At 46.5% G+C, this 17,221-nt stretch overlaps 1 protein-coding gene across 1 annotated transcript in view; it reads right to left on the minus strand.

The window, feature by feature from the left end:
- The window catches only part of TJP1 (tight junction protein 1), a 149,121-nt gene that overhangs the window by 123,998 nt on the left and 7,902 nt on the right, over positions 1 to 17,221 (minus strand). The window contains exon 3 of the mRNA XM_029285291.1: positions 56 to 188. Coding sequence (XP_029141124.1) covers positions 56 to 188 — 133 coding nt within the window. The remainder of the gene's footprint in view (positions 1 to 55; positions 189 to 17,221) is intronic.

The raw sequence follows: 17,221 nt of genomic DNA on the forward strand, positions 1-17,221 counted from the left end.
CTGCACAAATCCATCCCCAGAGGGGAGAAAGAAACAGAACTAACCAGATACTTACATTGAATTCGCAGAAATCAAGGCTATCCAGACTTTTGCTCCGATGGATCCGGCCTTTTATCCTTCTTAAGGAAGGCTTCCCCTGGCTGATGCTACAATTCGAACCACTGGGGTTTTCGGAAGAGGGGGTGACCCTGGAAAGAGAGAAGGAGGGGGGGAAACTGCGCTTTAGGCTGGGTGTCTTTCTTTCTTTCTTTCCTTCCTTCCTTCCTTCCTTCCTTCCTTCCTTCCTTCCTTCCTTCCTTCCTTCCTTCTAAAAAGCAGAAACCTCCATGCCCTGTCAGAACTGCATCTGGGCAGAAATTGAGTCTAAATCCCAGAAATAAATGAATTAATTAATTAATTAATTAATCCCCCCCCCCCTTTATCCTGTTGGGTTAGACCTGCTCTCCCTCTTGTGCATTCACTTCTGCTGGATTTTAGAGCAGGCCCCCAAATCATGACAGGATGAAATCACTCACTCAATAATGCCAACAAATATGGCAAGAACAACAAATATTGCCAATCTAATACATATAGAAACAAGCAGTCTGCCTCCTTTTTGGCTTTTTTTGTGTGAAGTGTAAGAAAAATGATATGATGATATATGGGTTTGATGCTTAAGAAAAATAATAATTAGACATAGAAAAATGGAAGAGGTTAGTTTATATTTGCAAGGATTGTAACAGAAAACCAGAAGTCTACCTTCACCTCCTCCTCCATCTTCTCCTCCACCTTTCTTCCCCTCCTCCATCTCCTTCCTTCCTTCCTTCCTTCCTTTTTACCTTGAGAACCATGCAATCCTGTTGGGTAGCTACCTTTTTTTATACCGCATGCAAAACACATAGTCCACTGATTGATTCCTCCAGTTAAGCTTATGATTTGCACTCATCCATAATACATGTAATCTGTTCTACATTATTGAGTTTTATTACGTACTGATCATTGACTGCAATAAAGATTTTTCTCCTTATCATTTGCCTATTACAAAACTCTGCTGGATGCAAATCTCTTTCCTTACATAAAGGCAGGAGGTTTTTCCCTCCCTTCCCCACCCATGGATAGTCATCATATAATCATGTATAGATATATGATTTAAAAGAAGTAAGTAAAAGCTTCAACAATGCATTCAGGGTGGCTCATAAAAACATGGTGAGACAAGATAGAATAGAGCAAGTAGGACATGCAATCCTCGGTGAAGGTCCCATGTGTAGGAGAAATGACAGAACCTGGGAATGGAGTCAAAAGAGGGTTCAGCCTAGAATCCCTATGTAGCCACAAGCAAACTAAATCCAGCCTCTTGAATTCCATTGACCGTTAAATAACTCCAAGCAGCTGCTAACCATTAGTTGAGAAGATTCCTGTGCAATGGCTTTTAGCAATAAATCAGTTTAATTGAACCTTCAACTGTAGATCTGATCTTTTGTGTCTGACACCATCAAAGCTTGTGAAGTTCCACCAGACCCATTTTACACATCCATAAGCATAAACTGCTGGTACAAAGCCCAGATTTACAACCTCACTGAAAGAAATTGATGCTGGGTCCCAACGGCCAAAGAATTCTAATGCCACCCTAGAGGAAAGTTAATAGGGTGATTGATATGCTTTATGTACATCTCTTCCCTTCATAAAGAGTCTCGTTTTATTTATGCCAACCTTCTGGCAAGGAACAAGGGAAATAAAAAAAGGCCACACAAATTATAGGAGGATGGAGGGGAGGACATAGCTGAAGCTTCACTTGAACGTTAAGCATTCAATTAAAAGAGGGAAACCCAATTCTTTCCTAGAAATCAAGATGCCTGGTTTCTAGTCTAGGTTGACACAAACGTCTGGGGAAAACCTGAAGGCCATAGTGTATGCCTTCATCGCCCGTCACTTCTTGTTACATTCCCAGGATGGTGGATAGAAAGTTGTGTGCTCTGCTATCCAAAGGTTATCTTCTTAAAAGCCACCCGGGTGATGGAGAACCCAGTTCAGCAGATATGATTTTATAGTTCTACCTCCCAAAGCACCAAGAGAGAAGGAGGATGCTATTACTTTTGCACCTTCTGGCCCTCAATGCACTCCGAGAACTAAAAATGATGGACAGTTATTTGCAAGCAATGTTGGGCCTTTCAGAGCCAACAGAGGTCAAGCCAGGTCATTGCAGTGAAAGGCACGATACATTTGTCTCTGCTATAGAGCAAAGTCATCTTGAGTTGTCTTGGGATAGCTCTGGATCATAAAACCAAAGGAGAATCCTACTGGATCAGCCACAAGGCTGCTGATAGTCACAGTGTGTCATCCCAATATGGCTTTGGAAAGCCTACAGACAAGGCATGATGTATGACTATCTCAAACTGTCACTTGCCCTTTCAACTGGAGGCAGTCAATAGCCATCTTGACCAATGGCCTTCTTGACCAATGGTCTACTTCCTCTTGGAAAGCCAACTAAGCTAGGAGATGGTGGAGCATTTTTTAGCAGAGGATTCCAGGTTTGTTTGGGGACATCAAGCAACTCATAGAATCATAGAATCATAGGACTGGAAGGGACCTTTGAGGTCTTCTAGTCCAACCCCCTGCCCAAGCCAGGAGATCTTATTGCAACTCAGATAAATGACTGTCCAGTGGTGATAATGATCCCACCAGCACAAAGTCCTGCTCACAACTTCTGGCCAGCCACCTGCACAGAACACAAAGCTGCTCCCCTCTTGATTTAAATGCAACACTCAATATATTTAAGAGCTTTTTTCCAAACCAACTATTGACAAAGCAGTTAACCTAACAACAAGACAATGAAGTGAACACACATTAATTACACAAATCAGATGTCCCTCCCTTCTCCAAAACTCAAAGCAACAAAACCGACCAATTTTTTTTTTTTTTTTAAAAGAGGCAATATTGACTGTTTAGAGCAACGTTTCCAATAACACCCGAGGGCTGTTTCAGTAAGGAAAGGATAAAAACAAATATTTCTTATAAAATCTTGCTTTTAAAATTAGATGGAAAAAGGAACAGGTCTGTTGGATTCACACTACATTGGGGATATTTCATAGAATCACAGGGCTGGAAGGGACCTTCTAGTTTAACCCTCTGTTCAAGGCAGGAAACTTTATACATCCCAGATGTCAAGGTGTAATCCTGTAGACCAGTGTTTCTCAATGTTAGCAACTTGAAGATGGATGGACTTCAACTCCCAGAATTCCCCAGCTGCTATAGACCCTAGGAGGCTGTCCCAGGATCAACAGAAACTACATATTCCTCTTTCCTGCAGGTGGTCCTCCTTTCACCAATGGTGGAATGTTCTACCACGTCATCCTACCTTGGAGCATCAATGACTAGGAGAACAGAAGGTGGATAGACTGGCCAAGTAATCTTGGGTTCTGCCAATGTACCCCAGACTAAGGGACCTATAACACATTTTCCCCACATGTCACTCTTACTTCATTCAAGTGACATAAAGTGGGAATTTCAAAGAAGTCAAGGGCAAGGAAGCAGCAATTTTGGCATCATCTCAGGAGGCTTCAGAACTGTGGTTTCTTCCACCCCAGATATCCCCTCCCCAAATGGTTCTCTTTCTGGCACAATGCAGAATTCAGAATGTGGAAGTCTCATATAGCTAAATTCTAAAACATATTAGTTGAAATAACACTTTGAATTCAGATATCAGCAGGCTGTTTGACAATTGTGGGGACCTTGATGCTCTCTGAGCTGGGTGGCTTTCTTGCAGACATTTCATCACCAAACTAGGTAACATCATCAGTCCTGTTTGACAATTGGGTTTGACAATTAGAAGAGCAGAAAATGCAGTGCCAAACATGTGAACCACATCATCTCATTGATCAGAATTGATCCTTTTTCTCAACAAGAGAAACCAAGGCCCAGTTTCTTATCTTGCTTTTTCTCCATTTCTCTGCAGGTCTAAAAAAAGGTAAATCTTGTCATCGGTGTCTGTGGGGGGACGACACACATACATCGTGTTGTCATTCTACAACGAACCTGACATATATTTGCATTGGATGTCATGACAGGGCTGTGTCAAATGATAAAAGCATGATAGTCACACAATGGCAACCTAGCACACATGTTCTCATTGGGACGGCCTATTAGAGCTTGTAGTAGCCTCCTATGGTGAGGGTATTTTTGTACAAAAAAACAATTGTACAACCCTACAAATTGTAACTGGACACAAAGTGGAAAATAATCAAACAAAGTTCATCCTCTCTGTGAGGTTTAAGAAGAGAACTTCTTGAAAAGGTCTGAAATTTGAAGAGGCAACCTTAATGAAGCCAGAAGGGCTGCTAAGGAATAGGAGGAACTTGGAAAAAATGTTTCTTTAGTAGGGAAATAATACAATAAACATTAGGGAAGTTGGGTTTTGGTCTTTGTTAGGAAAACTACAGATTACTTGTGCAGGCAATGTGTCTTCGTAGAACTGCGTTGCTTTCTGAGATGTTCTGAACAGAACAATCAGAAGTGAGAACAAGCTCACAAAAAATGGAATCTAGAGCTTTGTGGAGAGAAACATAAATGATGAACTTTGCAAGCCAGCTGACCTTGAAAACCTCGTTTTGTGCTATTCCTGTCTACAATTTGGTTCCATGGCTGGATTCCAGCCCCTTCTGCACTGACTGTCTTTTCTGCATCTCCCACTGAGATGTGGGACACTGGGACACCCAACGTCACCAGAGAATGGAGAGTTGTGTTTAAAGAACGTCAACGACAAAATGCCAGGAAGTGTTACAGCAAGGACATAGGCTGTGGTAATCTACCACTTCTCCCAATCCTTCTGCCATAAGACCAAGGAGACGACATCCAGCCTCCACTTCTGTTTCAGCTCTGCAGGCAGATGCTCACAGTCAGAAGTAAAAAAAATTTTTAGGTGCGGAGCCAACAAGGATAATTACGCCTCTCACATTACCCCAGCCTACTGCTGTTGTTATTCAGATCTGACCTCCACATCTGTTTAACCTTTTCTTTTTCTTCTTCTTCTTCACTCAGCTTTATCCCTCAGCCATCCTCAACTCACAACACATCAAATGCCAGATTTTTTTCCACTGATGGAGCCAAGAGGATCAGGTCAAGAAGGCTCAACCATGATTGGGGTCCTTCACTCTGATTCCCTCAAGAAAAAGATGATGGGTTCTCCAGCCACTCACCGGAGAAGGTTCCATAATTGCTTTTAATTATCATGAGAACACGATGGTGCTCATGTCACAAACAAAAGGGACAACATTCTCAATGCATTCCCATTGCAGATCTGGTAGATGCTGATGTTCTAGGTATATAGAAGCAGGACTTTTCTTCAGGATGGTGGAGATTAAGAAAGAGACAGTAGCCAGGATGATGGACTGGGTGGTCATCTGTCTAAATGACTCCAGTACAGTGCTTCTTTCAACCTTCACCATATGAAGCTGGGTGGACTTCAACTCCCAGAATTCCCCAGCCAGTTGAAGTCCACACTTCTTCAAGCATGCTGGCTGAGGAATTCTGGGGGTTGGAGTTCACCCATCTTCAAGTGTCCAAGAATGAGAAATACTGCTCTAGTGAATCCTTCTTTGAGCGGGAGGGGGGCAATTAGATAATTTCTCAGATCCCTTACAGCTGTCCTGTATGTTTCTATGATTTTCTGGCTAATCACACAGCTGCCTGGAGGGATTCCTCCACTCTAGCTAGCCTCCGCGGTCAACCAGGACATAATCTTTCCCTGGCAAGACGGGCTCCCTGAGGCCAGGAGAATTCTTATTGGATCACTTTGCCTGTCCAATAGTCTAATTTTAGCGTTTTGCTTCTATAATCCTCTCTATTTAATCCCCTCTATTTCCACTGTACAGTTTGTAGAGGTGTCACTTCTACAGCTTGGAGCAAAAGAGAAGAGTCATCAGAGATTCGCACAAATCCTTAAAATCTTTGGAAAAACAATGTAACAGAGCAGGAAACTTCTGAAAGACATGCAGTGGATTGCTACAGCCTGAGTACTGGGGAATAATATTGGGAAAATGGCTAGGAAAACTGAATGTCCCATTTAAGAAAGAAAAATATTTGGATGAAAAATAGCATCTTCCCACCTTTTCTTAATGGTCAATCAATCAATCAATCAGAATAGAGGTGGAAGGGATCTTGGAGGTCTTCCAGTCTAACCCACTGTTCAAGCAGGAGACCCGATACTATTTCAGAGGCTGTCCAATCTCTTCTTAAAAACTTCCAGTGTTGGAGCACTCACAACTTCTGGAGGGAAACTGCTCCACTGGTTAATTGTTCTCAATGTTTGGAAGTTTCTGCTTAATTCCAGGTTGCTTCTTTCCTTGATTAGTTTCCATCCATTGTTTCTTGTCCTGCTTTCTGGTGCTTTGGAAAATAAGTTGACCCCCTCTTCTTTGTGACAGCCCCTCAAAAACTGGAAGACTTCTATCATGTCCCCCCTAGTCCTTTTCTCTAGACTAGCCATACACAATTCCTGCAACATTCTTCATATGTTTTAGCCTCCAGCCTTTAATCATCTTAGGTCCTTTCTTACTGCAAAGGGGGGGGGGGAGAAAAACTCAGAAGAAGAGTATCATTAACAAGTTCGTTCCCTGTGCCAAGAATTAATACTATCGCTCGGTCTCCAACCATTCAAGGTCGAACTGAAGAGGGAAGCCCAAATTAAAAGACTAATTGCTTGGTAAATAAAATGACCGAGCTGGGAGAAGCTTAAACTGCGTATCGCAGATGGCATTTATTGAAATCTCAAGCTGAATGTTCCATAATGGAGGTGCAATTAATGGAACGTGTGTGCCAAGCATATCACATTTCACTCAGAGATGACACGCTTTCAGGGACATACGGACCAGTTTGGGGAAAGGTGGCAGAAGAACAATTAGACCAGCATTTCTCAGCCTTGGCAAGTTGAAGATGTGTGAACTTCAACTCTTGAATTAGACCCATTTGGACAAAACTACCCATTGTTGGTGGGCAGTGTGGTCTCCGAGCAAAGCCAGGTGAACTGGAGTTGCCATTCAACCACAGCTGGAGGATGCCAAGCTGGAGAACAAGTTTTCTAAGGTTTGTATCAGTGCGATAGGAAATGTGGTCTAGCTTCTGCTTTGCACTCTTGAAGTCCCGCTTATGGGCCAAGGTGTGCAGGAACCTGGGATAAGATACAACCTCTTACTAAAGCCAAAAAAGCAGCGGTAGAGATGGGTCTGGAAGCCAAACCCCAGCAGGGAAAGGTTGGAGAAGACAAGGTGAAGAGGAGACAGGACCGTCATTTTTCAGCATCTGAAAGGCTGCTGGGCAGGAGATGGAGCAGATGCGTTTGGGGTAGCAACAGCCCACCTGGCCTCTAGTGCAGGGCTTTTTTCCCCATTGTCAGTGCATGGGGAGGGGGAGATTTAACGAAGGACAGAAAATCATCCACCACAATTGCTTTTGCTGGGAGTTTGGACTTCTAAGATTCTGTGACAAGGCCCGGAAAAATGAAGGGGTCTGGCACACTGCCCTGATCACTCGGACAGTGAGGTGGGCTGTATCTAAATTAGATGATGATAGCTAGTACTGTTACAGGCTATAAGCACTCACTGAGATAGATCTTTGTCTTTTGGGGTCCTTTAACATGCCAAGTGGAAGAACCTTTCCAAGATATGAAAATAGGATATTCGCCATGTGTGAATAGGCAACAGCGATATAAATTTTCTAAATAAATTTAAAAAAAACTGTGCCTGAGACTCAATTTGAAGGCCCACCCCTCCATTTTCTTCTTAAATACCTTTCCTTTTGCCCACAGTTTTAATGCTGGTAGCCCAAATGAAAAATGAGATTGTCCCATGTCACCTGAGAGTGATCCTCAAGATAAAAAAACCCCCACCATCCCTTGATTAATAAAACTTTCAATGTCTGCTTGGATTGGAGGAAAATAGACAGGCAGATGTTCCACCGGGGAGCCAAACCATAGCTGTTACCTTCATTTAACTGGATTCAAAAGGATTATCTGCCCCAACAAAGCCTAAGTATTTTAAATCTTTATTTTTAATTTTACTGTGTGACTTATTTTATTAGTGCTAGCATTTTAAGGAACTGGGGAATACCTAGTAAATCAAAGGACTGGCCGCCTCCTGCATTTTCCTATCCCAGTAATATCATGTTGCTCATAAAACTCAAAACAACCTTCATAAACTAAATCTTCCATCAGAAACTACAATTTTAATTTTAAAAGCTCACCACCTCTTTTCATAATGTAAGATGGGGGGTGGTGGTGGTGAGAACATTTTATCAGTGTGTTCCGAAGGGCATTTTGCCGATAAATAAAGCTTGCACTGTCTATTTTTTTAGCTAAGCCCTGGAGATTTTACGTTGATCAGTTCTTGCTGTTCCACAAAAATGCCACTTAAATTAGTTCTAATAAACATAAGACACCATGAAGCCTCTTATCCCCTGGGCCAGGGGTAGGCAACCTTGGCTCTTTTATGACTCGTGGACTTCAACTCGTTGACTTCAACTGGCTCAGGAATTCTGGGAGTTGAAGTCCACGAGTCATAAAAGAGCCAAGGTTGCCTACCCCTGCCCTGGGCAGTATCTGTTCTACTGGTTTTGAGGATAATTGATATTTAAAAGAAAGAGTATTACAGAGAAAAATGACATGAAAAACCACAAAGGCAAGACTAGTGAGAAAAAATGATCAAACATGCAACCTCATATTGTACATATATATATATATATATAGGGAGTTCAGACAGATCGGTCTGATTGTGAACACCTTGACATTTTCAACTGCCATACTGCAGTTTTACTCTTTTTACAGTATCTCTTGCCTTGCCGCCCCCAACTAGGGGCATAGAGCAGGCTCAAGTCGCAACTGCGAAATATTTTTATATCCAAATTTCTTTTTTCTTTTTTTCTGACAAAGAGTAAAGAATTAAATTGGGAGACTAAGATGGACCATTTCTGCCTAGTATGTATAACTTTCCAGGTTCGAATCCCATAAAGGGTATGGCTAACTGATGAAGGGAAAAAAGCCAGAAATGGTCCATCTTAGTCTCCCAATTTAATTCTTTACTCTTTGTCAGAAAAAAAGAAATTTGGATATATATATATATATATGTATATATATATCCTGCCTAAAGAAACATGGGTGTGAAATAAACCCACCAAAACTGGACCAAACAGCAATAATAATGAGTTTTGTTCAGAAAGATGTTCAGTTGAATTTAGGGAATATAACTTTCAGATTCTCTTTCTCACTGCAGATGTAAGGCCATCTTGCATGCCTTCCGTGGATGGACTTTTTAAACATAGGTAGCAAATAGGATATAATTTAAACACATCCGGCCCTTCATAACAACAACAGATCAATTCCAACAAACCACATCAATGCAAAAACTGAGAGAGCTGATTCTCTATTGTTTCTTTCCTAAATTCTCACCGTCCAGGAAATCACAGCACAACGCTACAGCCTGACTCAAAAGTTCCTCCAAAGATGACAAACTTTGAAAAAGTCACCAAATCTGAAACTATTTAATTTATACCCCGCCCTGAGTCCTCCGGGAGAAGGGCGGGGTATAAATATAATAAAAAAAATAAAAAAAATAAAAAAAAAATAAATAAAATTCAAATTCAAAATGCTCTTTTTCCCCTCCCGCCCCTTAACTTTCAAACCTTTTCGTAAGCACAAGAGATGGGAAGACATTGACTGGGGCAAAATCAAGTATCATCTCAATTTTCCTGCACATTTCAAGCAACAATTACAATATTGTAACATTCCCTGCCAATCACTTTTTATGGGAAGAACCATCCCAATTCTTCTGTTGACAAAAGGCTACCCCAGGGGTGTCCAACTTTAAGACCTGTGGACTTCAACTCCCAGAATTTCCCATGCTGGCTGGGGAATTCTGGGAGTTGAAGTCCACAAGTCTTAAAGCTACCAAGGCTGGACATCTTAAGGGGGATCTGATGAAAGATTCCTTACCTGCACAGCCCATTGGTTCCAATCCTTCTCAAATCATTTAACTGGGTTGCTAGAAGGTTAAAAAAAAATAAAGCCAGGCCTGGGGGAGTGGGGGGGGCATTGCCTGGAAGAAGAGGAGAAGAAGGAGGAGAAGAAGGTAGTTTACATGTCCAGAGCCTTATTGGACCACATAGAAGGAAAAGGGAGTACTAGATATGTTCCCGGACTTTGAGTTAATAAATATAACAAAGGCAGGATATAAATTAATTAAATAAAACAAGAGGGGCTCCAGGTATTTCTCTTTTGCTCATCCTCTGTAGGAAGAACAAGGGAGAGGTGATGTGACACTACTAGGCCTCTGAAGAAGGGGAAAGAAAGAAAGAAGAAGGTGCTACTGACTGGATTATAAGCATTTCTCTGGGGTTTTTTTTTAACTCTTTCTCAGTCATCCTGGGCACCACCACACCCACCCTGCACTGCTCGAGGGGTGGGGGTGGGGGGCGACCTCAGCTGCAGACCCTCCGGCAAGGCTCCTGATCCCGTCTAAACAATGGGTGGGAAATCTTTCTCCAGAGAGAGAAGAGCTGGCCTTGGCCTGCTACAAAGTCCCCTCAAGCGTGCAAAGGAGGGAGCGGGCAGGAGGGCCCCTGGCCTGGACCGCTGGGACCACTGCTCCCATCATCCTCTGCTCCTTCAACTGATACTAACTGGCAAAGCCTTGGAGTTTGCCCTGGACTTTAACCCAACCTCTGAGGACGAAGCTAGCGACGGCCACCCTTCCGGGGGGCCTTTGCCATCCACGCCACGCCAGGACCCCCGCCATGCGCACCGAAGCCGGGGCTCTCCTGCCCGGAGAGGAGCCGAGCGGCCTCCCCAGCAGCTGGCAACCGGAGGAGGCTCCGGCCAGGCTTCGGCAGGGAAGGGCCGCCTGGGCCTTCCTGGGCACCGAGCTCCGCAGCCTCCCGAAGCCCCCGCGGCGGTAGCTCCGATGCAAGCCGCGCCGCCTCGGGGGAGACGGGCGGAGGGTCGGCGAGGTCCCTCCGGTCCAGAGCAAGCCCCGGGCCCGTGGGAGGGAGGGAGGGGGGGGTCCCGTGGCGGCCGTGGCGAGGATGCTCCGCGCCGGCATCTCTGGCGCCCGAGCGCCGGCTGCGGGGAGGGAGCCGGGGGAGGGCAAGGCGGCGGTCGCAGGCACCGAGCGATCCGGGCACGGGGGGTCCCTCTCCGAGCCCCCCAACCCCCGCCCCTCCCGCAGGCTCCCCGGGGGCTCCTCCGGGACTGCGAGCAGCCAGCTCGGCGCGTGCATCGCGGCGCTCCAGCCGGGGTTGGCGGGGGAGGGCGGGGGGGGGGAGAGGGGCAGGCCAGGCAAGGCGACGCCGCCGGGAAGGGCGGAGGTCAGCAGGCGGGCCCTCGGCCCCCCCCCGCCCCCCGGGGCCCCGCCGCAACCCCCGCAGCCGCCTGGGCGGGGGCGTCCGGGGCTCCTCCGACTCACCAGAGCCTCCTCTTTAAGGGCAGGAGGCTGCCCCGGTTGGAGGCGGTCACCCCGATGGCCATCTGCAGCACCGTCAGGTACTTCTGGTACTTCATCGTGNCAACCATCAAGGGGGATTTCCAGGCATCCGCCGCCGCCGCCGCCCGCCCGCCCGCCCTGCGTCGCGCGCCTCCCTCCCTCCCGCCCGCCCGCCCGCCCCGAGCCCCCCCTCTCCTCCTCCTCCTCCTCCCCGGGGCTCCGCTCGCTCGCCCGCGCCGCCGCCGCCGCCGCCCGCGCTCCCACCTTTCCCGCCCGCCCCGGCTGGGATTCCGCTTCCTGCTGGGCCGTCCACACGTGCCCTGCGCGTGGCAGGTGGGAAGGGGACGGCCCGGATGCGCCCGGGCTCCCTGGCTCCCGGCTGGGACGCCTTCGGGGCTCCGGGTCCTCTTCTGGCTATGGTGGGGGGGCTCCGATGTCTGCTGGCAGAGTTTGGGCTTTCTGGTGTCCTTCCTGACTGGTCTTACACGGGGGGGGGGGGAGGAATGGGTCCAGGGTCCTTGGCCTGGGGGTCCAGAAGGAGCCCCGGGAAAACCGCTCTGGGTCCCCACCCTGCAGGATGCGGTGGCTCCAGGCAAAACGGTTGGGTGGGTTCTAAGTCATGTAGGCTTTAATGCCCATCTCCGGAGTAGAGCTGGGTGTTAAATCGGCATTGCCATCAGACCAACAATGGAGCACTAGACAACAGCCTCATCAAGGAGTCAGCAAGGAGAAAACCACACTCCCATCAACACTGACAAGGCAAGCCACTGTGTATCAATAGAGACCAATCTCCCCCCCCCCCCCGCCGGCCTTCTGGCATTGATGATGTTCCCTGGTTGGGTCATGAAACGTCTGCAAGGAAACAACCCAGCTCAGAGAGCACCCAGAGTTCAACCCAGAGCTACGGAGATTCTCTTCTACTACTTTTTACCATTTTCAGAACCACGGACAGGTCTGGAAATCAGGACTCTTAAGTGTTTTCAAGTGACAAGGAATCTGGGGCTCCACATCATTGGAAGATCTTCCAGAAATGATAACTAACTTGGATGCCATCACCAACCCAACTCTCAAGGACATCCATGGACCATCTGAACAAGGCCCATCTAATTCCCCTCGTTTCACTGTGTGCTTTTCTCAACGAGAGGCTGAGCAGAGCCACCCAGGAGGTCTTTGACATGGGTAGTTGGCAGCTGGTTTGGACCTAGAAGCAGGGGCATAAAAAAAAATTGGGTGATTTTAGATGTCAAGTTGGGTGGACCTCAGCTCCCAGAATTCCCCAAACATCTTCAAGCTGCCACGGTTGAGCAGCACTGCACCAAAGATGGTTGAACTTGGCTTCTACCATCAAAAGTGGAACCCAGATATTCTTTCTACCTCTCTAGTACACAACAGAAATGAGCGATATGACGGCTGATGTGATGCTTGGCTTGGTTTCCTTATGGCTATCTGGGCTGAACCTCCTTGTCCTACCTGGGACTGGGGGGGGGGGGAATGAAGTCACATGTGCACAGCATAATGGGGAAGACAGTTTTAGAGCCTCGGACCAGGTCATGAAAACCTGAGTGCAGGTCCACACTCAAATTCCTGGAGCCTTCTGAAATGATTTCGCATCACCCCCTCCCTGGTTGTGGCAGTGAGAAAACGTTGAGGGCCTTCAGCTCCATGAGTGAAAGCAGATTCTCAAGATGTTAACTCAAATTTCACATCCTTCGTTGCATTCAAACCAAGAAACAGATGTCAGAAGCAGGTTTTTTTTGTCCAGCTCGGCATAATTCAGAGGCACTGAGCCTTGTGATGCTCTGATATTATGAAGACTCTAATCGGTGCAGTCAGCATGGCTAATGGCCAGGGAGGATGAAAACCATAGTGCAAAACACATCTGGCAAGACAACCTGGCCAGACTGCGTGGACACAGCACTTTTCAAATTCTCCTCTTTGCTCATCTTCACAGCTGTGCACTCCCCTCCCCGCACAATGAAGGACCTCATCCCTCTCCCACATCTACAGTATCTTGGGTACCCACACCCTCATCATTCTCCTTGCACATCTCTCCTTCTCTTGGATGCCGGGACGACCTTCCTTGGACAGGATGCCCAGAGGAGGCACACAAAATGGCATTTCGCAACCGTTCCTCAGACCCCAAAGTGCTTTTTCAAGAGGCAACTGGACTTTCTTGAGTTTTTCTTTGAAGACCTTTCAATCCTCATCCAAGAAGCTTCTCCAGCTCTGACTGGATGGTGGGGAATGGAAGGATTTAGATTCCTTGCAGACAGCTGGTCATTTGCCTTTTTAAAGAGATTCTTGAGGGCTTGTCTGTGTCCTCAGGGTCACCTGACTAGTGCAAATGGGTGTGGAGCCTTCTTGAAACTGCTGAAACGACTGTGTGATGGAGCTGTGCTTTCTGCAGAATGTTTTCTGCCCTGGGTCCCTTCACTGTTGAAGACAGGTGCAGGCTGTTGGGGATGGGGCTACGTTGTCTGCCTCTCAAACTGAAGGGCAAATGGTTCCTGTATTCTGCATTTTTTCTGGAAATCCGTTCATATCATTTGAAGGGTGTTCATCCCAAAATACATAGCTAAATGTCTATGGAGATTCTCAGTCATCCAGGTCATCTAGGACCCTCTCCTCTTGTGGGACCTGGTGAATATATGCCTGGTCATTTTTTACATGCTTGCATTGTCTCACTGCCTCCTTAGAAACAGTGATCTTCCACAACACTCTGGTCACAGGGATGGACTCTTTCCCGCATGATGTCCATCTCCATCATACTGGACCAGCTCCAGCAATCTGCCCTGTTTTCCATGAGCTTTTAGCAAGAGCAAGAGCGCTTAGAATTATAGACCGCTTCACAGTCCTCTTTAAGCGGTTTACAGAGTCAGTATGTTTCCCCCCAACAATCCGGGTCCTCATTATATCGACCTCGGAAGGGTGGAAGGCTGAGTCAGTCTTGAGCCAGTGAGAATCGAACTGCTGGCAGTGGGCAGAATTAGCCTGCAATACTGCATTCTAACCACTGAGCCCATCAGCCACTGCCCTTCCCAATCCATGCTACCTTTCCAAGCACCTGTCCTGCTCTCTGCACCAGATTCTCCCATGGGGTTGGGGCTACTTTTTCCAGGCTGGAGCTCTCCCCTGATACAACAGGATCCTGCGACGGTAGCCGGAACCTGGAGGCTGTGCCCTTCACCCCTTTCAAGCCCTGTCCTCACGGTGCTAATCTCATTAGGCAGGGCCCAGAATAACCCCCTCTTATTCTAATCTGAACCATCCCCCTTCACTGCTGTGAATGGATGGGGTGGTGGTTTGGAGAGCAGAGACTCTGGAGGGACCCAAGAACATCTCGGGTCATGTTCTACCATAAATGGGGGAGCTGGGATCCCAAACAGGACTATACCAGACCCTCGACAATACAAACCAAACAGCCAGGAATATAGAACATAGAATAATAGAGTTGGAAGGGACCTTGGAGATCTTCTAGTCCAACTCCCTGCTCGAGCAGGAGACCCTGTGCCATTTCAGACAAATGGCTGTCCAGTCTTTTTTGGGAAAACCTTCAGTGATGGAGAACCCACAACTTCTGGAGGCTTCTGAACTTCTGAACTCAGCTCCTCCCTTTACTAGAGAACTGTGATCATCTGGAGTTTTTTAAGGATAAGATGAGTGAATGAAAAGACTGATCCAGCCCTATAACAATCTAAATATATATATCAGGTGCAACAAACCCAAAGCTGGAATATAGTTCAAAAATACTACGAGTTTTTTGTTATTTTACCTATGCATGAGAATCTGATCTACTGACGGCCAAGGCAAACTGGCACAGAATCCACAGAATTCCCCGGGACTGGACTTAGGTCTCTTGTGGGAAAGTAATGACTCCAAACTCATTACGTCTTTGACCCCTCCCTCAGGCTCAGCCTGGTCATCTCCTACAACAGAGCCCCATTATCATCCCCGCAGCATCCTTGCCCATTCTATAACCTCTTGGTTTTATTATACTGTAGGTTTTAGAAGGCCAACAAGGGCAGGTCTCAAGTCGGGGGGGGGGGGGAAGGGAAGCTGACCCACAGCACAAGTCCACAGGGCAGGTGCCACCAAATCCTAGCAAACTCCATTATGGCTTAAAGTGTTGGGTAAATCCAGCCAACAAGGCTTTAAGGAATAAATTGTGCATCCTCCAAAATTGAATCAGGAAGACTTCAGATCTCCTGTGATCACCTATCAGCTATCCATGAAAGCAGCCCGACTTTTTAAGATTTCTGCAACTTTCCCACTGCAAAAGGTTGCAGCTGCTTTAAGAACTTGACTCATCGTGTCTGACCTTCTGGGGGTTTTATTTTTCCCAACCTTGGCCTTCTGATATTTTATATTTTATTCTGCATTTTACTGTGAGATACCTTGAGTCTTATTAGGCAGAAATCCGCTAAACAAGAGAACCAACACAATCATCGCATGGAATGGGAGGATCGTTGAAACACATTTTTATGAGCAGCATGTAAATACAATTCTGGCATTGCTTTGGTTCTAACCCACCATTTCTAAGACGCAGGGCCCCGGGACTCTCTCTTTCTCAATCTTACTGGCAAATTTTATTCTAGGAATCAGAATCGCTACCCCTGGAGCTGGGGTGTGAAAAAAAAATCCTCTGCATTTGAATTCAGGTGAGCTGTTCCTCTCCCGACCACCAGCGTGGAGAGAAAAAGAGAGCACCAACGTGGTTTTCAAAGAAACCCTGAATGCTCCCAGCAGCTCTCGGGCGCTGCTGCCATTAAAGAAAGCATCTTTCGCAGCTGGGCCGCAGTCCAACTAAGAACTCTGAGTCTTGATTTCTCAGGGAATCAGTGGGTCTCAGGTGGACATTTGCTGGAGTCTGCAGAGAGAGAGAGACATCCAGAGTGTCAAGGTGAGGCAGAAAACACAGCAGGGCCAACGGCGCTGAATGGGACGGAACAAACCTGCGGGGAATTTTGGTCCCCAAATGGTTAATGGGGGTTCTTAGCTTGGGGGACCCCTGGCTGGGAACCCACATTCTGCATCGATGGATGGTTAGAGGACTCTTGGACATCCATCCTTGAAACAAGGTTAAGAGGAACTGAAGAAAGCCATGGAAGGTCGGAAGGAGTGTGCTGGATTAAGTGTGTGGCTTAATAGAACACAGAATCCTAGGGCTGAAAGGGACCTTGGAGGTCTTCTAGTCCAACCCCCTGCTCAAACAGGAAACTCTACACCAGGGCATTTCTCTGAACATGCACATTTTTTGTTTCCAAACTCATCAATGTACAATACTTGTTTAAGGCTTTCAAAAGAGAATGGTGCCTCCGTTTTATAAATATCAATCCTTTTATGCAGCTTTCCCTAACATAAAACACTGTGGGATTGCATTGGCCACCAACAAAAGAGAATATTTGTGGCTCAGATTTGGAATGAGGAGTCCTTACTGCTCTCTGAAAACAAGCAAGCTCAGAGAGCATTAAGGACCCCTCAAAATGTGGCCCTTTTGAAGGAGGACTGCATTTCCATAGATCAACTCATCCAAAAATGCGCAACTGAATTACATGCCCCTTCAAGACTAGGTGAATTTCTCCTATGTTCAGAAAAAGATCTACTCCTCAATGAGAATTAGTACCTTGAAGCAATTGTCCTCTGAAGCTGTTACAGGATTTGTTTTTCGCATGGTGTGAGTCACAGGGCTGGGCTTTCTGTTTATAAAAGGAGCATAAGCAGGAGGGGCTTATGGAGGACAGAACCAATGACGGACTTTGACTGTAAGAAGCAAAAACAGA

This window comes from Protobothrops mucrosquamatus, unplaced genomic scaffold (assembly GCF_001527695.2).
Source record: "Protobothrops mucrosquamatus isolate PMUCROS unplaced genomic scaffold, P.Mucros_1.0 scaffold1472, whole genome shotgun sequence".
In the NCBI taxonomy this organism is placed as follows: Eukaryota; Metazoa; Chordata; class Lepidosauria; order Squamata; family Viperidae; genus Protobothrops; species Protobothrops mucrosquamatus.